General features: G+C 39.5%; 1 protein-coding gene across 1 annotated transcript; it reads right to left on the reverse strand.

Annotated features, from left to right (window-relative positions):
- Positions 1–694: 694 nt before the first annotated feature.
- Positions 695–26784, reverse strand: MCHR2 (melanin concentrating hormone receptor 2). Its single transcript, XM_049654056.1, has 5 exons — positions 26603–26784; positions 17265–17474; positions 9513–9707; positions 7019–7138; positions 695–1254 (listed from the first exon to the last, which is right to left on the reverse strand). Exons 1-5 carry the CDS (start codon positions 26782–26784, stop codon positions 939–941), a joined length of 1023 nt encoding a protein of 340 aa, XP_049510013.1. The 3' UTR covers positions 695–938.
- Between the last annotated feature and the right edge of the window lie 423 nt (positions 26785–27207).

Genomic DNA, 27207 nt, shown 5'->3' on the forward strand with positions numbered 1-27207 from the left:
TACTTTTGTACTCTTGAGCAAACATACTGTAACCTAAAGAGAATGTATCTGAGTGTATGCCTCACATCCTGAAGAATACTATTATTAAAACGCATGTACTGCTTTCTGTAATTCATAAGCATGAGAACAAAGCTAAATGCAAAAGAATATTCTTAAACCATCAACCAATTTCTTAATCAGTTCTTTTCTTATGGCACTGTAGGAGAAAGCAAATCCTCCCCCCTCCCAAATAATTGACACTCTCCAGTATGATAGTACAGGTTGCCAAGGTGTGCTTTAAAAGTACAGAAACAGGCAGACCTGGATTTTAGCCCAGCTGTTATGAAGCTGCTCAACATCAAGCCTATCATTTAACCTTTCTGAGCCTAAGTAAATTGGGTTGATACTTACCTCATGGGTTTGTTACATGTAACCTTACATATTGCATATGTTCAATACATGGTAACTGTTATGCTAACAGATGGAGCTGGTTATTGAAGGCATTAGATTGAATCATATGAAATTTTGTAGATAAAAAATGGCCAAATTTAAGACTTCCTGATAAGGTTTTTCCCTCTTAGGAATCTTAAGAGCACTATTGCTGTGAAGCCCAAGTATGGATGGCAAGGCCAGATTCCTTGGTGAATTTTCAGTCAATAGTCATGGCCCTTTTATCAGTGACTAGTTTATAATATGCTGAAGTAACACCCATAACCATGGAGCTCAGGGATCTTAGACTATCCCTTTCTATACTCCCAACGTGAACAAATATTTTACATCTTACTAAAGTTAGCATATTAAACTCATTGCATTTGAATGGTTACACTTCCATTCCATGCTACTGAGAGTCACAAATACACAGGAAGGATGCACATAAGCACACTGTTTCACCTGCTCTTTCTAATAATACCAATAACATAGACAAGCCTATCTAGACTTTTGGTGATACGTGTGCTCTCCTAAAAGCTGGATTTCAAGGTATTTTCTATATTGTTGATTTCCTTCTCAGTCACTCTCCTTTGCACTTGAGGCAGGCGTTTCCGGAAATTTCCACTCAGCACGATGTAGAGAAAAGGATTAATGCTGCTGCTGGCATAGCTGAAACAGATGGAGAGATAATAACCCACATGGAAAGCCAGCGTGGGCTGCTCCATCTGTAAGTTCACCAGTTGTATCACGTGATAGGGGGCAGCACTTAAGATGAAGACTGCCACCAGCACCAGCACCATCTTTGTCAGCTTCATCACTCGTTGCTTTGGAACACCGGGATTATGACTACAAAGGAAGCATCAGGATAGACAGAACATAAACAACCAGAGAAATTATGGGGCAGTGATTTCCTAGAGCTTTCATTAACAGAGATGTCATGCAGTTACCATGAGCCCCCTGATGTGTTGTGATGAGAAGAACTGATCTTTCCCCAAAGCACATAACTACAGTCTAATTGTGATACAATATCAGGCAAGTCCAGATTGGGAACATTCTATGGGATACCTGACCAGTACTCCTTAATACCCTCGAGGTCATGAAAAACAAGGAAAGAGCAGGAAACTCTCATAGACTAGAGGAGACTGGGGAGACATGACAACTAAATGCAATGTGGTATTCTGCATTGAATCCTGGGCCAGAAAGAGGCTTTAATGAAAAAACTGGAGAAATCCAATTAAGGGTAGAGTTTAGTTAGTAGTAATGTACCAATGCCATTTTCTTTGCTTGGACAAATGCATCATGGCAGGGTAGTATATTCATGGAGGAACAAAGTGAGGACTGTATAGGAACTCTGTACTATTTATGGAACTTTTCTAGTAATTTAAAATTATTCCAGATAAAATTTGAAACTTCCCAAGTTTTATCATGTTATATTTAGATATTTAATAGAAATGTCCCAGGGACGTAGTTGAAGCAGATGAAAAAGCCCAGGGAATGATTAAAAAAAAAGCACGGCAACTGAAAATCTTTGTAAGATAATGATTCTTCTGCAGCTTATCTGAGTAGGCACCATCATTCCTCTAATTATTTGCATTTTGAGGGGTAATTGGACAGTATGAGATTTGTTTCATAAGATGCTCTTTGCATTTCTGAGGAAAGTGCTGGGAACAAAGTGATCTGTTTTGGAGAATGGTCTTAAAAGGGCTCAAGCATCATCTCCAACTGTCAGTGTCTTAATACTCCATGTGATTCCATTTCAACTGTCTTCCCAGCTCAGCTGCCTGTGATACATTTAGAAGCTAAATTATTTTTCTATAACTGTGGCTGCTTCCCTTTTCCATTCTAAATGGGAATGCAACATTTCCAGAGAATTTCAGGAAGCTAAGTGGGAAAAAATGTCATGGGTCAATAAAACACCTAAACCTTTGGCACCAGAGTTTGCCACAGATTTTGACTCATGGTTAAATTGATCACCTATTTGACTTCCAGGGAAGATGGTGGGTTAGGAGAATCCTAAACTCACCTCATCTCACAGATACAACTAGATAACACCCATATCAGTTGTAAATAACCCAGAAAATGACCCAAAACCTGACAGAACAGACTCTACAAAGTTAATCATAGAGAAGAGGCCACATCACAAATGGTAGGAAGGGCAAAGGTGTGGTCAGGAGCAAAACTGACATGTAAGGCTGTCCACAGGAGGGCAGAAAGCTGCAAGCATGAAGAAGGCAGAAGAGCAGAGCCTACACTAGACATCCTAGGCAGGGGGGATCTGAACTGGGAAGACGAATCTCCACATTTGGATTTAAAACCAGAAGGGCTTAACTTCCCAAGTTTTTACAATCAGTGAGGCCTAATACCTGGAACTTTAAAAATCAGCAGGCTCATCTCTGGGAGAGTAAAAGGGCGGAAGGAAACTGAGTTCCCACCCCTAAAGAGACAGCACAACCACAGTCCCTCGTAGATACAGCACAGAAGCAGCAGTTTGAAAAATATCTGTGATTTATTTATTAATCTCAGAACATGTGCTGGAGGGGCAGAAATCATTAGGAGACTTATCCAAGAATAAAAGAGCATGGACACCTGGGGAACCAGCATGAACACTCTCTACCTAGCTTGCTAAAAGTGTACCCCACCCCCACGTTCTCCTGCAGACCTGCCTCCTCCAATATGCCTTTGGCTGGAGCCCATCCAAAGCACTGCCACAAGCTTGGCAGTGTGTAAGCAGCCCTGCCAGTGGCCAGCATCACTCCAAAATGACTCCTGTCTGGGGTGCCCGAGTGGCTCAGTCAGTTAAGTGTCTGACTTCAGTTCAGGTCATGGTCTTGTGGTTCGTGAGTTCTAGCCCAGTATCAGGCTCTGTGCTGACAGCTTAAAGCCTGGAGCCAGCTTTGGATTCTGTGTCTCCTTCTTTCTCTGTCCCTTGACCCCTCACACTCTGTCTTTCTCTCTTCAAAAAAAAAAAAAAAACATTAAAAAATAAAACAAAAACAAAAACAAAGTGACTCTGTCCTGGAGAGAGAAGAAGATAACCACACACAGAAGTTTCACTGTGGCTCCAGCAGTGGACTGGGGGCAGACATCTGGTCTGACTATAGTTCCTGACCACCAATGAAAGCTTCTCAGGAGACAACACGGGGAGAGTCCCCTGTAGTTTGATGTTATTGCATCTCTGGCAGATGCGTGGTCTGACCCAACTCAAGCCCACAATAGCCCCATACTGATCCATTAACAATACAGGACCCAAATTCTGCCCACCACCAACAGAGAGCCATTGCAAATGACTGGACTGAAGTCAAATGCAGTTCAGCCATAATAGTAGGGCACATGCAACACACATAGGAGACACCCGTGAAGCAGCAGATTCTGATGAACAGAGAACATTGCACTGCAGGGCACTATAGAACCCCTTCTTCATTAGGACATCACTTTCAAAAGCAGGAGATGTAGCTGATTTCCCCAACACATAGAAATAGACATAGAGTGCTAGACAAGATGAGAATCAGAGGAATAGATCTCAAATGAAAGAACAGGACAAAATCACAGCAAGAGAGCCAAATGAAATGGAGATAAGCAATATGCCTGATAGAGAATTTAAAGTAATGGTTATAAAGATACTCACTGGACTTGAGAAATTACTGAAATTAAAAAAAAACAGTAGAGGGAATTAATAGCAGAATAAAGATATTTGTACTACCAAAGTGAGTATAAAATAGTAGAATAGAGGAAACAGAATAATGGATCAGTGATCGGGAAGATGGAATAATAGAAAGCAATCAAGCTTAACAGGAGAGAGAGAGAGAAAAAGAATAATAAAAAATGAGAATAGATTAAGGGAACTCAACGATGCAGTCAAGCATACAAATAACGTTTGTATTAACAGGGATCCCAGAAAGAGAAGAGAGAGAAATGGGGGCAGAAAATTTATTTAAGAGACAATAGCTGAAAATTTCTCTAATCTGAGGAAGGAAACAGACATCCAGATATAGGAGGCACAGAGAGCTCCCAACAAAATCAACCCAAGGAGATCCACACCAAGACACATAATGATTAAAATGGCAAAAACAGTGATAAAGAGAGAATTTTAAAAGCAGCAAGAGAAAAGAAAACATTTACATATAAGGGAAGTGCCATAAGGCTATCAGTTGATTTTTTAGCAGAAACCTTGCAGGCAAGAAAGGAGTGGCATGATATATCCAAAGTGCTGAAAGAAAAAGCCCCTGCAACCAAGAATGTTCTGTCCAGTGAGGCTATCATTCAGAGTAGAAGGAGAGATAAAGAGTATCTCAAACAAAAGTTAAAGAAATTCATCACCTGTAAACCAACCTCATAAGAAATATTAAAGGGGATTCTTTGAGTGTAAAGGAAAAACTGAAAGTAGGAATAAGAAAAGTAGAAAGCAGAAAGGCAGAAAAAATAAGTATATCTATAAAAATCAGCCCAGGGATTCACAAAATAAAAGAATGTAAATAATAACACCATATACCTAAAATACTGGGGAGGTGGGAGTAAAAATTTAGTGCTTTTAGAATGGGTTCAAACTTAAGTGACCATCAACTTAATATAGACTGCTATATGCATAAGATGTTACATATAAACTGAGGATAACCACAAATCAAAGACCCGTAATAGATGTGCAAAATTTAAAAAAGAAAGGAATCCAAGTACATCATTAAAGAAAGTCATCAAACCATGAGAGAAGAGAGCAAGAGAAGAAAGGAACAAAGAAGTACAAAAACAACCATAAAATTAGAAAATGACAGTAAGTACATACCTATCAATAATTACTTTGGATGTAAGTGGACTAAATGCTCCAATCAAAGATAGGGTGACTGAATGGATAAATAAGTAACACCCATCTATATGTTGCATAGAAGAGACTCATTTCATTTCTACAGACACATGCAGATTGAAAGTGAAGGGATGGAAAAACATTTACCTTGCAAATGAAAGTACAAAGAAAGCTGGGGTAGCATTATTTATATCAGACAAAATAGACTTTAAAACAAAGACTGTAACTAGACACAAACAAGGACATTACATAATCATAAAGGGAACAATCCAATAAGATATAACGATTGTTAATATTTATGCACCCAACATCGAAGCACCCAAATACGTAAAACAACTATTAACAGACATAAAGGAAGTAATTGATTGGAATACACTGATAGGGGACTTTAACACCCTACTTACATCAATGGGTAGATCAGATAGAAAATCAACAAGGAAATAGTGGCTTTGAATGACATACTGGACCAGATGGATCTAAGATATATTCAGAACATTCCATTTTAAAAGAGTGGAAAACACATTCTTTTCAAGTGCACATGGAACATTCTCCAGAATAGGCCATAAAACAAGTTTCAACAATTTCAAAAAGATCAAAGTCATATCATACATCTTTTTCTAACCATATACTTATGAAACTAGAAATCAACCATAAGAAAAAACCTGGAAAGAGCTCAAATACATGGAGGTTAAATAACATGCTACTAAATAATGAGTGGGTCAATCAAGAAATCAAATAGGAAATAAAAAAATGTGGACACAAATAAAAATGATAACACAGTGGTCCCAAATCTTTGGGATACTAGGGCACTCAGCCAGTTAAGCATCTGTCTTTTGGTTTTGGCCCCAGGTCATGATCTCACAGTTTGTGATGATCACAGTTTGTGATCTCACAGTTTGTGAGCCCCATATCAGGCCCCAAGCTGACAGTGAAAGAGCCTGCTTGGGATTCTCTCCCTCTCTCTCTGTCTCTATCTCACTTCCTCTTTCTCTCTCTGTCTCTCAAACAAGTAAACGTTTTTTTTTTTTTTTTTTAAAGGGGGAAAAAAAACCCCAAGACTTTTAAATATAGAGAACAAACTGTTGGTTGCCAGAGAGGATGTGGGTGGGGGGATGGGTGAAATAGGTAAAGGGGATTAAGAGGGGGTGATGTGTGGGAGATCTAGTGATCTTGTCTTTCCAAAATACAGTAATCTATTCTAAAGACAAAATTTAATGTTTGTCTTAAAATCCAACATGTTATGTGTTCACTGACTTACTTAACTTGATATAGACAGTTTCAAGTAGAAAATAATTTAGACTTATTCATACAGTTTTACTGACAACTATTTTTAAAGTTTCTTCCCAAGTCTATTGTCTTAAGGTAAATCTTTGGTTTTATTCAGTCCTAATTAATCTCGTCCTAAATATTCAAGTATTAATGAGATTCTTTTCCTCCAAATTAAAAGATTAAGCACAAAATTAGAAAGTTATACATGGCATCTAGGATATTTACATATGTACACAACTCTTCAAAGTGTACAAACAAAACATTTAAGTAACGTTGATAACAAATATAAAAATATTCTTTTTTTTTATTGAGTTCTGTTTAGATTTTTATGAAACTATAACATTAGTATGGCAAGATTTATCACTGGGAGGTCCTCAAATAGCTGCTTCAGAACATATTTCAGAAAATGCCTCATATAAACATTAATGCCCGTATGTCTAAATGTGGTATGTTTCAAGTGATTGTTGTTTAAATTTCTGTTGTTGATGTCTTAGGATCTCTGAATTGTTCTTTCAACAAATAAAACAAAATAGAGTAAATACTTACCATCTGGCATCCTTATTCTGTTGGTACATCTCCCAAGTATAGCATAAAATTAAAATATAGCATACCAAAATCAAAGGCAGAGGGAAAAAAAAAGTTGTTATTGTCAAATAAAGTGTATACCTGTAAAATGAGAGAGAGAGAAGACATGGCTGTTACATTCACATTGCCAGGAACTGGCTTTTACAGTTTATGAGGCATGATTTTCTAATTTCTCAGGGCTCAGGATAAAAGTCTTTGGGGGAAAAGTTAAGGATCTTTGCTGCTTTTATGTAGAGAAGTCTTGCTCTTCATTATTTGCCAACAATGGTGCTCATCTGTTCTCTAGCCAAGCCCAGCACTACTGAGTACAAACAGGTGAGAATACATATTATTACCATTATCTTTAGTGTTATCTACAACAGTACGGAACAGCAAGTAGCATTTATTATATAGTATATGCTGATCTGAGTACTTGACATATTTTAATCCATTGAATCTGTTCAATGCCTGATTACAATTGCCATTAGTATTCTCCTGTTATAGAAGAGCAAACTAAGGGACAGAGGGGTTAAGTGGCTTGCCTGAGGGTATCCAGCTAGTAAGTAGGAGAGGTGGGATTTGAATCCACAAGAGAGTTGAGTTGCACAGCCCACCATTGTAATCAAGACCCCATGGCCTCTCAAAGGGCCTGTTGTGAAATGAGCCAGTCTTTTCCTTGAGATCCCCTGGGGAAAATTCTCAGGTAAGCCAGTTCCATTTTTGCATGGATTCCAGGTATCCTCCTGCCTGGAAGAAGCTTGGTGTTGGTGAAAGAAGGCAGCCCACACTGGGTAGGTGTGCACAGGGTGGTGCAGGGAGAGCACCTGGGAGCAGAGGGACACTGAAAGCCACACATTGGTTTCAGTCTCAGTTCACCATAAGAACTTAATTCTGGGGAGTAACAACAGAGGCTAGAACCTCAGGATTGCCCTTATGATAACCAACCAAAACCAGCAGATGCAGCTGCTGGTGCAAAATAATCATTATTATTTCTTTGACACAGGCTGAGTCCTCTAGACATCTCAGGTTGTGCTGCTCTGTTAGACAGGTCGGGGTTCATATGAATAATCTGTCAGCCACCAGTGATTAAATATCATTTCACCTTTAGATTGGCAGATGGTTTTTGTCTGTGAGTGCTGCCAGTGCCGGTGGGAGAAAATAATGAATTAACAATCACTCCTACTGATGTTGTGGTCCTCTGGAGATTTTTGTTACTGGATTTGTAGCCTTGCAAGGGCCTCTACCTCCATCCCTCTTGGGCTGTGACTACATGACGCAGAAATGACTCACCTATTTGACAAGTGGTAGATGGGAAAAAGGAATCTTCCAAATTGACTGGAGATAATGTATGTGAAAAGCACCTAGCACAATACGTAGCCTGTAGTAGGCGGTCAAAAAATTTTAGTCATAGACTCCAAGGATATATTCAAAATTTCGAACAAAAATTTTTGACTTAATTTTTCTTTTCAAATTAAAATGTGAGAAATAAGTTGTATTGGCTGCCTTGTTAGTTACCCAGAGCTGCTGTAACAAATGACTGGGTGGCTTAAAGCAACAGAAAGTTATTGTCTCAGTTGTGGAGGTAGAAGTTAAGGGGCACCTGGGTGGCTCAGTCAATTAAGTGTCCAACTCTTCATTTTAGCTCATGGCATGATCTCACGGTTGTGAGATCAAACCTCAAGTTGGGGTCTGCTGAGCGTAGAGCCTGCTTAGGATTCTCTTTTTTCCTTTCTCCCCAACTCTCTCTTTCTCAAAAAAAAAAAGTATGAAATTAAGATGTTGGCAGGGTTGGGTTTTTTTTGGAGGCTCTGAGGAAGAATCTATGCCATGCCTCTCTGGTAGTTTCTGGCAATCCTTGGTGTTATTTCCCTTGTAGACACATCACTCCAATCCCTGCCTCTGTCTTCACAGGCTCTCTCCTGTGTCTCTTCAAACCTCACTCTCCTTCTGAGGACACCAATCACTGGATTTAAGGCACACTCAAATCCAGTATGACCTCATTTAACTTGATGATATCTGCAAAGACCCTATTTCTAAATAAGGTCACATTCATAGGTACTAAGAATTAGGACTTGAATATATCTTTTGGGAGGGAGGGAAAACTTAAACCAAACTCCAGTGGCACACTGTTAAGGTTGGAATCTTGGTAATGCCTAGACCCTTTTGGAAATTTTGCCCCTCCCTTGATTTTTGCATTCCTGCTGTGTCTGGTTGCCATGGATCTTTAAAATCCATATTTAAATATACTTGTGTCCACTGAGGCTACATAATTAAACTCCAAATCTTTTTCTAAAGGTTACCCTCTCCTTAAAATCAGGCTACCAACTTGATTGTGGAAAGCAGAAAGCGAAGCGGGGAGACTGCCCCTTAGAGGATCCCCAAGGACACTGTGTGCAGCTGCCCACGTGTTGACAAGGAGGATGAAGCACTTCACAACTTAATTCAACTCTATTTTTCTTAAGTTTTAACAACCTACCGGAGTACATCGTCAGGGGATGTTAAATCAAAAGCACAACTCTCCACGCCGTCTTTAAATTTGATGACCTTCGAGTAGACCCAGACAGGCAATGCCAGAATAAAGGAAGCTGCCCAAAGGCCCAAATTGATGCGGATGGTCTTGTACCTCGTTCTCCAACTTGTAAGTCGAAATGGTTGGACGAGAGCCAAGTACCTGCAAAGCCAGTTAAGAAGGGTTTGGGAACAATCAATAAAACGCTGAGCTGCCAGGATGAAAGGTTCATGACAAGAGTAAATTATTAGTATTATTATCTTCCCTGAAGCACACCTCTATCAGGGTAAAAGAAAGTTCTATTTTTTAAGAGCTGACTGGTACCTGTAGAGAAAACAATTCTTGACCCTGCAAGTCTGAATAAACCACTCACTGAAATAGCTGTCACTTCCCCGAACACACTGATAATGGTAAAATTCTGCCCTGTGAAAACTGTCTTTACAAAAGTGCTTCCTATGTAGGCTGGGTTCTGGAAAACTTTGCTTCTGAGCGGGGATTTCCTCCAGGGGAGAGGGGCCTTCTTCCCAGTAGGATTTACTGACATGGAGGCAGGAAGGAGGCAAGTGCACTGGCTGGTAGGAGAGTCCCCAGGCAGGATGAGGTTCTGGCCCATGGGGACAGGCATTCTGCCCAGATGACTTTCCAGTGGGGGCCCCAGGCTCTTGGAAAGCAGTCCATGGGAATCACAGTGAGGATAAACCAACATGACTAGTGCAGACAATGCAGATTTCCAGGAATTTAGGCTGCAGGCCAAAGAGGGGAAATGGGCTAATTTCATGGGGATGAGGTTTTCTTTCTTTTCTTTTTCCTCCCCATTTTTAATTCAGAAAAAAAGCATAATCATTAATGAAGCTTGAAGTCCTGACATATTAAATATATTTGGTTCTCCAGCAAGTCCAAGAATGTTTCAGAGCCAACTGAAAGCTAAAAGGCGAGAAACAGCCTAGACCCAGAAGGAAGGTTATCTGTGAAAGCACAGTTTTGCTGGAGGTGGGGGTGTTGGAAGGCAGTATCCATACACATCAAATAAATGTAAAACATGTTCTAGTGGTTATTTAATTTTTGTAGAGCTACTTAAGATTTCTAAAAATAAAAAAAAATTGCTTGTCCCCTGTTCTTTCAATTTTGCATGAGAGGCAGAACTTTTTAAGGGACACTTAGTTAAGGGACCCCTTGGCATTCAGGGAGACGTTTGTGGCCCAGGGTACCCCAGCTGCTCCTCTCCTGCACATTGCACCTTCATTACCTGTGGCTGAGGAGAGAAGGACCCCTCCCTCCCTCGTGTACAATCACGAGGTAGTGATTGTACAGCAGCCCAACCATCATTTTGTCTGGGATGAAAGGATAATGGAGTCATGGCATCAATAGATTAGGGAATCTTCTCTGATTGTATCTTCACCCCAACACCCTCCTTCTCCCACCTGAAAACCCCTCACTGGTTTTCCATCTCCTTTCAGATAAAATTCAGAATTCTTACCATTATTTGCCAAGTCTTTCTTCACCTGGCCCTGCCTGTCACTGAGGCTGCAGCTTGTTCCAGTCTCACTATGGCCTTCCTTTAAGCTCTCTCCCCTTTCAAGGCCAGGTGCATGCTGTCTTACTTGCCTGGAAGAATCTCCCTCTGTTTCCTCTTGCTCTTCCTTTGAGTCTCCATTTAATAGTCTGTGTGTCTTGGAGCGCCTGGGTGGCTCAGTCGGTTGAGTGTCTGTCTTCGGCTCAGTTCGTGGTCTCATGGTCTGTGGGTCTGTGGGTTTGAGCCCACATCGGGCTCTGTGTTGACAGCTCAGAGCCTGGAGCCTGCTTCAGATTTTGTCTCCCTCTCTCTCTGCCTCTCCCCAGCTTGTGTTCTTTCTCTCTCTCAATAATAAATAAACTTAAAATATTATTTAAAAAAATAGTCTGTGTGTCTCAGAGAAGCCTCCCTTGACTACTTACTCTATACAAGGGCCCATGACTATAAATGCAGATGGTGGGGGAACTCTGCTTTTCTTTCCTAGTATGTATCACTGTGTGGAAACACACATTTGCTGTGTGACTCTTCACTTAATGTCTGTCTACATCTCAGGAATGGAAGCCCCAGGAAAGCAGGAACCTTGACTATTAGTTTAATGCTCTTGTATCATTTGTATCCAGCATAGTTCCTGACCTATGGTCATACTCAATAAATATTTGTTGAATGGGGGGTTTGGCTCCTACTTACTGACTTTTGATGTTCTAGAGAATATATTTACAAAAGTAGCCATCTATGAGAGTTTAGGCAGCTTTCATCTGGAGGTTTATACATTTAATATTTTGGATGTTTACAAAATTTTTTTGGTATTGATTTTTTAATGTACCTCTCTTTTTTTTTTTTATGAAATTTACTGTCACATTGGTTTCCATGAAACACCCAGTGCTCATCCCAACAGGTGCCCTCCTCAATGCCCATCACCCACTTTTCCCTCCCTCCCAACTTCCATCAACTCTCAGTTTATTCTCAGTTTTTAAGAGTCTCTTATGGTTTGCCTCCCTCCCTCTCTGTAACTTTTTTTCCCCCTTTCACTCCCCTATGGTCTTCTGTTAAGTTTCTCAGGATCCACATAAGAGTGAAAACATATGGTATCTTTCTTTCTCTGTATGATTTGTTTCACTTAGCATAACACTCTCCATTTCCATCCATGTTGCTACAAAAGGCCATATTTCATTCTTTCTCATTGCCAAGTAGTATTCCACTGTGTATATAAACCACAATTTCTTTATCCATTCATCAGTTGACAGACATTTTAGGCTCTTTCCATAATTTGGCTATTGTTGAAAGTGCTGCTATAAACATTGGGGTAGAGGTGCCCCTATGCATCAGCACTCCTGTAACCCTTGGGTAAATTCCTAGCAGGGCTTTGCTGGGTTATAGGGTAGATCTATTTTTAATTTTTTGAGGAACCTCCACACTGTTATCCAGAGCGGCTGCACCAGTTTGCATTCCCACCAACAGTGCAAGAGTGTTCCCGTTTCTCCACATCCTCTCCAGCATCTATAGTCTCCTGATTTGTTCATTTTAGCCACTCTGACTGGCATGAGGTGGTATCTCAGTGTAGTTTTCATTTGTATTTCCCCGATGAGGAGTGATGCTGAGCATCTTTTCATGTTCCTCTTGGCTATCTGGATGTCTTCTTTAGAGAAGTGTCTATTCATGTCTTCTGCCCATTTCTTCACTGGATTATTTGTTTTTCGAGTGTGGAGTTTGGTGAGTTCTTTATAGATTTTGGGTACTAGTCCTTTGTCCGATATGTCATTTGCAAATATCTTTTCCCATTCCACTGGTTGCCTTTTAATTTTGTTGATTGTTTCCTTTGCCGTGCAGAAGTTTTTTTTTTATCTTCATGAGGTCCCAATAGTTCATTTTTGCTTTTAATTCCCTTGCCTTTGGGGATGTGTCAAGTGAGAAATTGCTGTGGCTGAGGTCAGAGAGGTTTTTTCCTACTTTCTCCTCTTGGGTTTTGATGGTTTCCTGTCTCACATTCAGGTCCTTTATCCATTTTGAGTTTATTTTTGTGAATGGTGTAAGAAAGTGGTCTAGTTTCATCTGCATGTTGCTGTCCAGTTCTCCCAGCACCATTTGTTAAAGAGCTGGTCTTTTTTCCATTGGATATTCTTTCCTGCTTTGTCAAAGATTAGTTGGCCATATTTTTGTGGGTCCAATTCTGGAGTCTCTATTCTATTACATTGGTCTATGTGTCTGTTTTTGTGCCAGTACCATGCTGTCTTGATGATTACAACTTTGTAGTAGAGGCAACGTCTGGGATTGTGATGCCTCCCACTTTGGTCTTCCTTCTTCAATATTACTGTGGCTATTCGGGGTCTTTTGTGGTTCCATAAAAATTTTAGGATTGCTTGTTATAGCTTTGAGAAGAATGTTGGTGCAATTTTGATTGGGATTGCATTGAATGTGTAGATAGCTTTGGGTAGTATTGACATTTTAACAATATCCCTGATGAATATGGATGCAAAAATTCTCAATAAGATACTAACAAATCGAATTCAACACCATATAAAAAGAATTATTCACCATGATCAAGTGGGATTCATTCCTGGGCTGCAGGGATGGTTCAATATTCACAAATCAATCAATGTGATACATCACAATGATAAAAGAAAAGATAAGAATCATATGATCCTGTCAATCGATGCAGAAAAAGCATTTGACAAAATTCAGCATTCTTTCTTAATAAAAACCCTCAAGAAAGTTGGGATAGAAGGAACATACTTAAACATCCTAAAAGGCATTTATGAAAAGCCCACAGCTAATATCATCCTCAATGGGGAAAAACAGAGCTTTTTCCCTGAGATCAGGAACACGACAGGGATGTCCACTCTCACCGCTGTTGTTTCACAGAGTGTTGGAAGTTCTAGCATCAGCAATCAGACAACAAAAGGAAATCAAAGTCATCAAAATTGGCAAAGATGAAGTCAAGCTTTCAGTTTTTGAAGATGACATGATATTATACATGGAAAACCGGATAGAGTCCACCAAAAGTCTGCTAGAATTGATACATGAATTCAGCACAGTCACAGGATACAAAATTAATGTACAGAAATCAGTTGCATTCTTATACACTAATAATGAAGCAACAGAAAGACAAATAAAGAAACTGATCCCATTCACAATTGCACCAAGAATCATAAAATACCTAGGAATAAACCTAACCAAAGATGTAAAAGATCTGTATGCTGAAAACTATAGAAAGTTTATGAAGGAAATTGAAGAAGATATAAAGAAATGGAAAAAAATTCTGTGCTCATGGATTGGAAGAATAAATATGGGTATTGTTTGGAAGTAGGAACCTACTATTGAAATATTCCACACACCTGTAGTTATTATTAATCAGAGAAAGAAGGAGAGAAATTATCAAATGCATTTGAAATTTCTGATCTGTTAAATTGGCAATACTTGAATGGCTTAAATGTTCCCTGCTTGCATGTGCATATGTATGTGCTTTCTCTCTCTCAAAAAATAAATAAACATTTAAAATGACTTAAATGTGTAAGTGATAAGGCTTACTCTTGGCACTGACATGGCCAATGCCATGGTTATGGCCTTGCAAAGAAAACTCCATTTCTGTTTTACAAAATCTCAGATTTTGTTGAAGTTTTATGCATTTAGTACAGTTGGAACCATAAGAAATGCCAAGAAGGAAAAGGTTCAGTTTTACAGACTCTTAATTTCTCTCTGGCCATGTAATCTCTAGAGTGAGGACAGAGAGAAGGGTAAGTATTCAAGTGCCTTAATTCTAAAATAAAATTTTAGCATACTGTGTCCATTAGACTAAAAAAGTGACATTAAGGGGTGCCTGGGTGCCTCGGTCAGTTTAGTGTCAACTCTTGGTTTTGGCTTAGGTCATGATCTCATGGTCATGAAATTGAGCCCCATGTTGGGCTCTGTGCTGAGCGTGGAGCCGGCTTGGGATTGTCTTTCTCTCTCTCTCTCTCTGCCTCTCACCACTTGCTCTCTCTCTCTCTCACTCTCTAAGTAAACATTAAAAAAAGGATGAAAAAATTAAAAAGTGACATTCATATATATGACACACATGCACATGTACACATACACTCACAGAAAAGAACCGGTGAACATTAGGGAATGTATATAGTTGGTCTGTTCCAGTGCAGACCACGTCCATTCACTTTATTTGCAGTAAGAGGTTTACAGAAGAGGTACAATTTCCTTTCTTTAAAGAAAAAGCCAAAAACTCTCCTGCCTTCAGGGTACAGGGTCTGAATAGGCTTTTATTATCTCTGAGAATGGGATTATGATTGGTAATACCTGTGCTTATGACTGGTAATACCTGTGCTTTAGATTGCTTTCTTTCAGTGGGCCTGTCCTCTGCTGCACCCTCACCCTGCGTTGGAACAGCGGCCAAGCTCACCAGGCTTTACCTAAGACATTGTCAGCAATGGCTGGCATCAGATGAACCAAACAGACCTACATTGATTTTTTTTTTAATTTTTTTTTTAACGTTTATTTATTTTTGAGACAGAGAGAGACAGAGCATGAATGGGGGAGGAGCAGAGAGAGAGGGAGACACAGAATCGGAAGCAGGCTCCATGCTCTGGGCCATCAGCCCAGAGCCCGACCGGGGCTCGAACTCACGGACCGTGAGATCGTGACCTGAGCTGAAGTCGGACGCCCAACCGACTGAGCCACCCAGGCGCCCCCCTACATTGATTTTTAAATGTGCTGTTAATTATAAATTGAGAAGCACAATCTATATTTTGAGAATTCTTTTGCAGAAATGCAGTAGGATATAAAAAATGCATTAAACATCACCATCATTATTCATGTCTGAATAATGATCCACTGAATGATTTCTATGAACCTCACTATTCCTTTGTTTTTTCATTTGAAAAACTGATCATCACATCCTCACCCCAAAGACACACATGGAGTGGAAAAAGAGGCAGAGCTCAGGAAGAGGTCCTGGAAGGACCCAGGGAAATTTAACATAGCACTCAAGACTGACAGTCATTCATTTGTCAGTATTTTTTGAGCACCTATATGCCAGGCACTGTCACATAGACACTTGGGATTTATTAGTGATCAAAGACCCTGACTTCATGGAATTTACATTTGAGGGGTAGGGGAAACTGAACAATAAACAGTACACACACACATCCAAACAAAAAGCAAATTATACTATATAATATATTGGAAACAAAGGAGAAAGAAAAAGTAGATCAGAGCAAGAGGGGGTCAAGTATGCTGGGTTGGGGTAGGTATGGGAAGAAGGTGGATGGAGATTTTAAGTGAGTTGTTCTCTGAGACCATTCCTGTTTTGCATGTTACTGTATCTTTAGGGCTTGTTTCTATTTGGGGAATGTTGCTAAGACCTAGTCTGGAGGTCCTTGCATCTAGATATTGCAGGGACATCCTAGCTTGCCTGCTTCCTGAAGAGGTCAGATAATAAAGTTGTTATGAGCCATCTGCCATCTCTAGAGACAGCTTGGAACTGGGCTCCACCACTCCCTGGCTCCATAAGTACTCACCATCACTGTCATCTCCTCGAATAACATTAGCTTATATGGTTGGTGAATACGGCTATGGTACATTCCAGGTCACAGTCTAATGCATTTCTAATGATGTTAATTAAATATCAGCATTTGTGTTAACTCATATAATGATGGGTGTAAAAGATGTAAAATATGGTCTTCCTGGTACTGCAATGTCTCTTCATAGCTATCCAGGAGCCCAAATTTATTTCCCAGATTCCTTCAAACTGCCAGGTGATAACAAGAGTCTGTGAGACATTGAACATACCAAAAATAGCCCTGGACAGAGAGTAAGGAGACATACTTCAGTTCTCAGTTCTGCCATTGACTTCCTGTGTGCCTTCAGAAAATACCCTCACTTCTTGGGGCCTCAGTTTCCTTAAGGCAAGAATGATGGGGGGCACTCATTCTTGTTTCTAACATTTCATGATTTCAAGATATTTTTTATCTTGCAGTGAATTAGAAATAATACTGAAGTAAAGAATGAATAGGAAAAAGATTTTAGTGTTTTAAAATTTCCATTAAAAATATAATTCTATGAAAGTTGGAAAAAATATTCTGAAGTCCTACAATGAAATAAGCAAAGTAAGAGGAACTTTGCTGTTACAAACCAGCAGATGTTGCTTAAACTGGGATAAACATGGGAAAGCACAAGCATTTCTGAATTATGTTAAGTCATTTCAGAGTTTCATCACTTACCTGTCCACACTCATTACAGTCATGATGGAAGCACAGGCAAACTGGTTGCAAGTATCCAGGGATGTGATAATGGTGCAGAGAGGCCCCCCAAACACCCACTCTCCTCCCCGTGCCCACTGATGAATAAGAAAAGGCATTCCAATGATGTGGACCAGATCAGCCACAGCCAGGTTGCAGATATAAATGTCAGGAATAGTTTTTTTCCTGGACCTGAAAGAAAAGCAGGGAAACTGAGGATTGATACTGAAATTATGCACCTTGTTCAATTTATGCCACCTGTTACAAATTTTTAATTGTCTAAGTGAATTTTAAAAGAAATTAAAGGAAAACCTACACAAATTCATGTATGAATGTCTAGTCTTGTGTGTACTTAAACATTTTGAACTATATACCTGATAACTTTCTGTGGTGGCTTAAAGATATGTCCACAAATTCTTTGATACTGCTTTCAAAAGATGGAGCCTAATTATCTCCTTTTGAGTGTGGTTAAACTTAGTAACCAACTGTTCACAAATGGAATATGGTGGAAATGACAATGTGTGACATAAGAGCATACAGGCATTATAGGCTTTCTCCTTGCTCTCTCTTGGATCACTTTCTCTGGGGTAGCCAGCTACCATCTTGGGAGGATACTCAAGCAACTCTGGAGAGATCCACATGGAGAGGAACTGAGGCCCCCTGCCTACAACCAGCATCAGTCTTCCAGGTATGTGAGTAGGCTACTTTGGAAGTAGATGCTTCAGCTCCCACCAAGATGACTGTTGCCTTGGAGAACAGCTAACTACAACTTTATGAGAAACCCTGAGCCAGAGCCACCCAGCTAAGCTGCTTCTGGATTCTTGACGCTTGAAACTGTGTGGGATAATAAATGTTGATTGTTTCAAACCACTAAGTTTTGGGGGGTAATTTCTACATAGAAACAAATTATACCAGTTCCAAGCTCCATCAGGCAAAAGGCTTACTCCTTACTTACCCCTGCCACCAAAAACAGCTGAACAGGCAAAATAAGTGGTTTGCATTATACAATGCATTTTTTTCCCCACTGAAGCTTAAGTCATATACTAACAGATCATTGTTAAAAAGTTTCAACCATTACTTAGAAATATTCCAATAATATCTAACCCAATAGCAAAGACTATGAATTAAGATCATGAAATCCAGACAGTGTGGAGAAGAAATCTGAAGAGTAAACTGTTAGAGGGCATGGAGAATAATCTCATGACCCCTGCTGGGGGGAGTGCATTCGATGCTGTCTAGATGTGGCTCTCTTCTCTGTAGGCAAAATAATTTTCTAAGGGCAGAAATTTAAATTTAAAATTTAGTTGGTTCCATGGGACACCTGGGTGGCTCAGTCAGTTAAGGCTCTGACTCTTGATTTTGGCTCAGGTCATGATCTCACAGTTCATGAGATGGAGCCCCATATCGGACTCCAAGCTGATGGCACAAGAGCCTGCTTGGGATTCTCTCTCCCTCTCTCTGCCCCTCCCATATGTGTGTGCATTCTCTTGCTCTCAAAATAAATAAAATAAACATTGAAAAAATTCATTTGGTCCCTATCTTCAAGGTGTTAGGACATTCAGTAATAAAAAGGTAACATCTTTATTTGGGAGATGCTATTCATTACTTCAACAAAGATTTTATTGAGCACCAATTATGTATCAGGCATCATATTGTGCTCTGGGGCTGCAAAGCTAAATAATCTATAAACTCTAACATCAAGGAGCTTGTAGTCTAGATGTGTATACATAAAGATCACTGCAGTGTGGTGAGAGAAAGCTAGAGCAAGCTCAAGGAGCACACAAAAGGGGCCCCTGCACCCTCCCCTGGAGACAGTCAAAGCAGATTTCTTGGCAGAAGTGGCATCTGAACTGAGGACAAATAAGACTGTACAGAGCACATAAAAATTAGCCCTAAGATTATGCCACAATTGCTAGTTCACTCTGAATACACGGCTTTGCTCTGTGGTTTGGAAGCTAATGTGTGTCTTTATTATCCATGAGCTGAAAATTCTACATCCTGTGAACTTTATTTCTAAGCCATAAAATCCTTGTGTGCAACAAATCAGAGAGGATGCTTTCTCCAGATCCTGGCAAGCACACACTGTGTGGGAAGTTACTGCCATCGAATACTTACTCAGCAACCGCACTTGGGGCATGGTTGATGACACTATAAAGCATGTTGGTTCCCTGTCCCCAGCAGGTTGGTGACTCATATCAGAAAGATCCAGAATGAGAAGAGATTTGAGGAAAAGATGATGTCAACCAAAAGATCAGCCAAGTGACTGTCCTTGGTCTCTCATCCTCTGTCCTCACCAGGCCACAGACAGTGGGAGATGGGGAGGGGACAGGGGAGGAGAATAGCTCCCAGAGGTCAGGTAGAAAGAGTTCCACATTAAAAAAACAAAAAACAAAAAACAAAGCAAAACACCATAAAATCCCCCATAAATTTTAGCCTATAAACAGATGTTATTTCCACTTGAATTAGGATATAAACTCTAAGTGGTTGCTTAGGGTCTAATTGCAGCAATTAGATTCACAGCCCTTGCTCTTCTCTAGACAGGTACCCATCATCAACTGATAATGAATTATGGTAGTACCATTGTGGAGGACAGTGCAAGCCATTAAGTGGCAATTAAAATGAATTAAATAAAGTGTTTCTAGGTGATATTCTGTATAGAAAAAGAGAATTCTGATGCAAATGATGATCTGGGCAAAAGATGATAGATAGGGCAATAAAAATAACACATTATAGTTATCGTTGCTTTCTGTGGTAAGAGTGACAGCATAGAAATTTTTAAAAAATTAAGGAGAAATTGTAAAATTTCTACCTATACAACTTACATTCTTTTTTTTTAGGTCTAACTCATCTCCAGATTTTCTGTTGCCAGACTTCATTAAATTTCTGTCATGACTCAAACATTTAAAATAAAAAATGTAGACTAGTGATCCTTTTAGGTAACATGTTTTCCATATGGTTAACATGGCCGTATCTAATGCTCACTAATTTGGAGAATGATAAAATAAATTATGGTATTGCACAGTACCTTACAATAAATTATGTAGTTGTTACAAATCATAGTTTGCGAGAATATTTAATCAAAAGGGAAACATACTGATTAAGTAAAAAAGTCCCAATTATGTATATAGCATACATTTATTTAACATTTAAATAATTTATTTCAACATTTGTTTAGAAATATGCTGGAATCATGCCAAGTGATTACAATGATTATCTACTGGATAATAGTAGTATAACTATTATTTGTGTTTAAACAGTAATATGACTGTTAATAACATGTTTACATTTTATGGTCATAAATAACAACATATGCTATGGATTAAATAAAACACATAACACCACACATGCGGGAGGCTGCTTTGCTGATCAACTTGCTTTCAAATCCTTTTCCCACTCTTCTCCAGCTTTGTTCCTAGGTGTCCTTGCCAACTGGCTTTTGGTTGGTTTTGGCCAGTAGGAAGCACTGTTGGAGGGAAATTGGAGGGTGGGAGGAGAGGAGGGGTCAAGGCATTTTCTTATCCTTTTAAGCTATTGGCGTCTCTGGCAGTGGCTGCACATCTTCCATGGCCCCATCTTCCTCCTATAGCCTCAATTCCGTTATCCCAGATCCCTTTATGGCTACAGCTCCCACGAGGCAGTCTAGATTCCTGGGGTCTATAAAACTACCTATTTTCTTTTCTCCATCCAGCTCAGGGCTGGGAGAGGGGTGGTGGTGTTAGGGTGGGAGATGGTGGTAGGACATGGTAGAAGCTTCCTGATTTTTAAAAATTTTATTTATTTTATTTTTAAATGTTTATTTATTTTGAGAGAGATTAAGAGCTAGCAGGGGAAGGGCAGAGAGAAAGAGAGAGAGAGAGAGAGAGAAAGAGAGAGAGAGAGAGAGAGAGAGAGAGAGAGAGAGAGAATCCAAGCAGGTTCCATGCTGTCAGTGCAGAGCCTGACTCAGGGCTTGATTCCAGGACCCTGGGATCATGACCTAAGCCAAAATCAAGAGTTGGATGCTCAACTGACTGAGCCACCCAGGTATCCCCAAAGCTTCCTGCTTTTGTGTATCTTCGGGTTGATGTCTGACATTTAACTCTAGTTGAATTAAATCCCACTTATGGAAAAACCCCAATGTATTAGTAGTGATTTTGTGAAGCACTGTGATGAGAAGAATTCTGAATCTTTGCATGGTCACTACTTACAGGACAGATCTGTGCACAGATTAGAGATGACTGGTATGAATGGGAGAGTTTGGAATGGGAGAGTAGAATGACATACTTGCCAATGCTGCTCTAGATACATAGTGGGATACAGTTGAAAGAGAACCTAACTGGCAATTCCATTTTCATTTCTATGCCCTCCTTATGTCCTAGGAAAAGACATTCAACCCCTTTAGATTCCAGAGTTTTCTTGGCTCATTGGACCATTGCAATGAGGCTCTTCCAACAACTTTCCACGTCGGGTGAACAGATGTGGCTGAAAGGTTCTATAGCATCTGAAATATAGGATATGTGTGCAGCAAGAGTATGGTTAACTCCAACAAGAACTTACATATGGCTGACACTCTGAGAACAGCTGAGGGCTGGGTCAGAGGGAACCAGTAGTTATGATTTAAGCTGGGTAGAAAAAATGAAGGGGTCTTATTCTAACTTTTTAATCTTCCTGTCTGTTTTAGCAACTGGTATTCCACCATTAGATCATTTGTGTTCCTGGGGCACCTGGGTGGCTCAGTGGGTTGAGCGTCAGACTTTGGCTCAGGTCATGATCTCTTGTGAGTTTGAACCCTACATTGGGCTCACTGCTGTCAGTGTAGAGCCTGCTTTGGATCCTCTGTCCCCCTTCTCTCTCTGCCCCTTCCCCACTCATGTACATGTGCTCTTGCTCTCTCTCAAAAATAAATAAAAATTAAAAAAAAGAGTATTAGATTCTTAATATTGCTTCAGGTTAATGTACTGACCCTCTTGTAATCTCTGTATAAAATGTAGATACCACTGGGAGGGCTAAAAGTAAGGTGTTTCAGAATTCATGATTTAGTATGAATTCATTGACTTGACAGTGTCAGGGAATGACAGAACAAGGACTTTTTATTTATGAGGAAACAGGGCATCCCTTAGAGAGTCTCTGCCAGTAGACTGTCAGTCGACAGGTGAAAGATGTGTTCAGGAGGTGGGGGTAGGGATCTGATGGAGAAGAACATCCTCCCCTTTATGGAAGTAGCTTCCCAGGGCCCACTATGACTGTGGAGCAGAGTTGTGTAATGGGATTGAGTTCACTAGTCTCCCACTGAAGAATAAAAGGGGGAAATGATTGTGTTATAATTGGCCCAGTTTCCCTCCTACATTTTCTAATCTGGCTTTCTTTTGACCTGCTGTGAATTTAAAGTGTGACCAACTGGTAATGATCTGGCTTCACTACTTTATAGTCACCTTCCTAATGCACAATTTGCTTCTTACTCTTTAAAATGGCCACATAGAACCTCTTATTCTGGAAACTCCATATTTCTTAAACTTATTTTTTTTCTTATATGTTTTTAGTCTTCCTTTGGCAAAGTCAGAAGTTAGTTCATTTCTTGTTTCCTAGTATCGCTAATGATCTTACTGACTTTCAGTTCTGTTCATCCTCTCCTGATACAAATATTCATCATAAATGGAAAAGTCACTAAATCTTCTTTAAATGTATCTACTTCTCCTTATTTTTAGTGTAATCTTAATATTTTAATTAAGCCACCCATCTGTTAAGAAGGTAACAAATAAAAGATCATGGCAAGGCATGATGAAAATATTAATACAAATTGCCTTAAAATTTTTGGAGAGCAATTTTCCAAAAACAAAGTGTTAGATAAATTCCAAGCCAAAAAAAAAATTAAAATTAATTTACTTTCAAATGATTTTTGAAAGACTAATACATTTTTGGACAGCAATTTACAAAGAAAAATATTAAAGTCCTAGTAATAAAAATTAAAATTAAGTTGCTCCCAAATTTTTTTTGAAAGATTAAAAGATTCATCTTAAAAGCTCCATTAACGTATCTTCTCACATATTATCTATAAAATGGTAATGATAAGAAGAAAGAACAGATTTTTCACAACCATTGCAAATAAATTGGTCAGTATGATGGCTCAGGTTTTCTTTTTTTTTCCAGTTAAATGATTACTTGCTTTATGTTGAGAATCTGTTTCCAGGAATTATAGTTCAAGTACTGACTTTTAGAAGAGTTCACATTCCACATTTATTCTTTTTTCCAGCTTTGTCTCCAGCTAAGTAGATAAGATCAGGCCATTGTCTATTGGTGTAATTAGAGGGGAACCAAGAATTTTTTCCAGCCCCAAATATCTCTTCAACAGCTTGTCACAGGGCCTGAAATCTAACACTGAAGAGTCTCTGCATATAAAAATTGCCTGTAAAAAATGCAACCATTTCTGTAGGGCCAACACATGATAACTTGATTTCTCACCTGTGGGGCTCTATGGATGTGAGACATCCTATATGTATCTCCGGGAGAGGACAGTAAAGATCCTGAGGGGTATGAGGGAAGATAGAAGGAGAAGTGGGCAGGAGCAACAGGCAAACAGGGGAGAGCGAGAAACATTCCCGTTTCTGACTATAAACTCTCTACTTGGCACTATTGCTTCCTTGATGCTTCCGGAGAATATCTGATTACTTCTGTTTTCCTTCCTGGAACTTAATATTTGAAGCATCTTTTTTTTTTTTTCACTTGATTGTTTTTAATGTCTTGTATTATTTTTCAAATTATTTTATGTGTTTAAATCTTAGCTTTTCTGCTAGTCTTTGAACTTTTTAGAGTCAGATGCTACCGCATTTCTTTGGTATTTGTATAACACTTAGTGCTGGGTTTGCAATAGGTATTAGCAATATGTATTGAGTTGAACTACTTACAGCACTTAAAAAATTATTTTAAAATGCTTGATGTTCACAAATGGCTTTACAGGACACAATAAGAAATGCTTGAATTCATTAAGAGTAGAATTCTAATATACCAAATAAATCTTCAATTATGGATGGTGTAAATACCGTTGATGTGCTACACTTAACTGCAGAGATAATGACAATAAAAATTTGAGAGGTGCCTGGGTGGCTCCGTTGGTAAACATCTGACCCTTGATTTCGGCTCAGGTCATGATCTTGCAGTTCATGAGTTCAAGCCCTGTGTCAGGCTCCACACTGCTAACAGTGCCGAACCTGCTTGGGATTCTCTCTGTCTCCCTCTCTCTCTGTCCCTTCCCTCCTTGCACTCTCTCTCTCGCTCTCTCTCTCAAAATAAGTAAATAAAGTTTAAAAAAAAGGCAATCATTAAAAAAAAAATTGCAAGTGGGCTGGCTGATAAGAAGCCACCTGGGGAATGTGACCAGTTATGAACTTTCTCCGGAATAGTGAAAGTCATCTGCATCACCATCCTCTGGGTTGCTTTTGCTCTTAATTGATTCTGTGAAAATTCTTCTATGTACATAGTAAATCCAACCATCTTTCTAGTTTTGGTGACTTGTTTATATGTTTTCATTTATTTTTTAATATTTATTCATTTTTGAAAGAGAGAGCGCGAGCAGAGGAGGGGCAGAGAGAGAGGAAGATAGAATCCACAGCAGACTCCAGGCTTTGAGCTGTCAACACAGAGCCCAGTGGGGCTCAAACTCACAAGCCTCGAGATCATGACCTGAGCTGAAGTTGGATGCTCAACTGACTGAGCCACCCAGAAGCCCCTTTTGGTTTTATTTTTATATATATATTTACAGCACCCGAGTTGGGTGAGGGGCAGAGGGAGAGAGAGAGAGAATCTTAAACAGGTCCACACTCAGCATGGAGCCCGACACGGCGCTCCATTCATGGCCCTGGGAACATGGCCTGAGCCAAAATCAAGAGTCAGATGCTCAACTAACTGAGCCACCCAGGCTCCTCTGCTTGTTTTTATTAATGTGGAGAAAATAACCTAGAATTTGGAATCTGAGTTCATGGGAATTCTGGATCTTGGGATCTGAGTTCAATGCCAGGACTGTCACTAACTGTGTGATGCTGGGCAAGTTATTTTCTCTCCTAAGTCTCTTTGCCTAAATGGGTATAGTAATTGTACTGCTATTTTGGATTAAGCGGGTTTACAACTGTGCTTTGTAAGTGTAATATGCTACACAAAAGATTGGTGTAATTATATGTTAATATGCTGAAAACACTATTATTAAGTGTTACTCTCAAAAGTGTTTTCTTATATAGGAACATGGACAATTTTTTTTATGGTGGTTATAAGCATGATTGGAGACCAGGATAATTAAATTTAACATCTTATATTGATTAAAAGAAGTAAAACTTAAATGTGAAAATAATCAGGATAGCAAAAATATCAAGTAGTGATGGGGCACATGTACACGAACTCTGAATCCTTGTGTCAAAACCCATAGGAAATAAGTAACCTATTCCTATTTTCCAGGCTGAACCTTATGCCCTGGGTTTGAGAGGAACGAGGAAATTACCTGAAGGAGGTGGGAGATGAGAAGCAAAGGCAGGAGGTACTAGGGAGCAGATATCTCTCAGTTTGGCCTACATGGGGATAGTCTACACTGAAGGGAAGAGCCTACCATCTATGACTGCCTGAATCTTTGGGTGATCAGGTAGAGTATCTCTCTTGCTCAAATGAGTGAAAAAGAGTCTCTTTCATCAACCGACCAGGGCAACTTGTTAGGATAACTCTTATTGCCAGAAAATAGAATGGTTGCATTGAAGTTTTATTCCATGCCTGGGCTCCACCTCTAGAGATTCTGAATTAGTTAGTCTAGGATGAAACTATGTATTAAGTTTTTTTTTTAAGGTTATTTATTTTGAAAGAGGGAGGGAATGAGGGAGAGAGAGAGAGAGAGAGAGAGAGAGAGAGAGAGAGAAAGAGAGGGAGAATGAGCAGGGGAGGGTCAGAGAGAGAGGATCCCAAGCAGGCTCCATGATGTCAGCATGGAGCCCGACATGGGGATTGAACCCATGAACCAGGAGATTATGATCTGAGCTGAAACCAAGAGTCAGATGCTTAACTGACTGAGGCACTCAGGCACCCCTGTATTAAGATTTTTAAAAGCTCCTCAGGTGATCTGATATGGTGCTAAGATTGAGAAAATTCCCTAACCCAGCAGGAAGCATTGGCTTAGGTCTTTTCATTTTGAGTTTTACAACTCAGATGTTACTTAATACATGATGAAAATATCTGTAGAATCCTGTTTAATTATCTTAACCAAATATTTCCAAACCAATTTCATTAAGAAAAATCCTATAGAGGGAAAGAGATTCATTTAGGGAGTATAGAATGTGCCTAAATTACGGAAAAGAATAAGAAGATCTTACCTTATTATAGTGAATACAATGAGGATGTTGCCAACCAGCCCCAGTGAACAGATAACCCCAATCATAGAAGGGAGGATAATTGTATCCACAATGCTGAGGGTTTGATAAGCAATCTCTTTATTGCAGGATTTGTTCAAAAGTTCAGCAGAGGTGTTCCAACAGGATGAATAAAGTGAATTCATTGTTCATGAATTTCCAGTGGTTAAAGCTGTGAAGGAATAGGACGTGATTTATTTAATGAATTGTTGAGGCAGTTCCGTGAACACAGCTTTTCTTTAACTTAATTTAAAAAAAATTATTGGGGCCTTCTTTGCAACAAGAATTGATGCACCATAAGATTTCAGGTGAATATTACTACTCCCTGTCCATAATGGCCTCACAGATTACCAGAGGGGATATGTAAATAGGAAATTACAGAACAGTGTACTGTGATAGTATGCATATGTTATCATGCCTTATTGTGGTGCATTCTTTGAACATTGCTGATATTTACTCAGTATTCCCTGGTACTGGTTGTTTACAGCTGGTATCTGTTCTTATTGGTCTGTGTATCTACTTGTATTGGCTAGAACCCCTGCAATACTTAAGTTGTTAAATACATCGTC

Source organism: Panthera uncia (genome assembly GCF_023721935.1).
Source record: "Panthera uncia isolate 11264 chromosome B2 unlocalized genomic scaffold, Puncia_PCG_1.0 HiC_scaffold_24, whole genome shotgun sequence".
Taxonomy (NCBI): domain Eukaryota; kingdom Metazoa; phylum Chordata; class Mammalia; order Carnivora; family Felidae; genus Panthera; species Panthera uncia.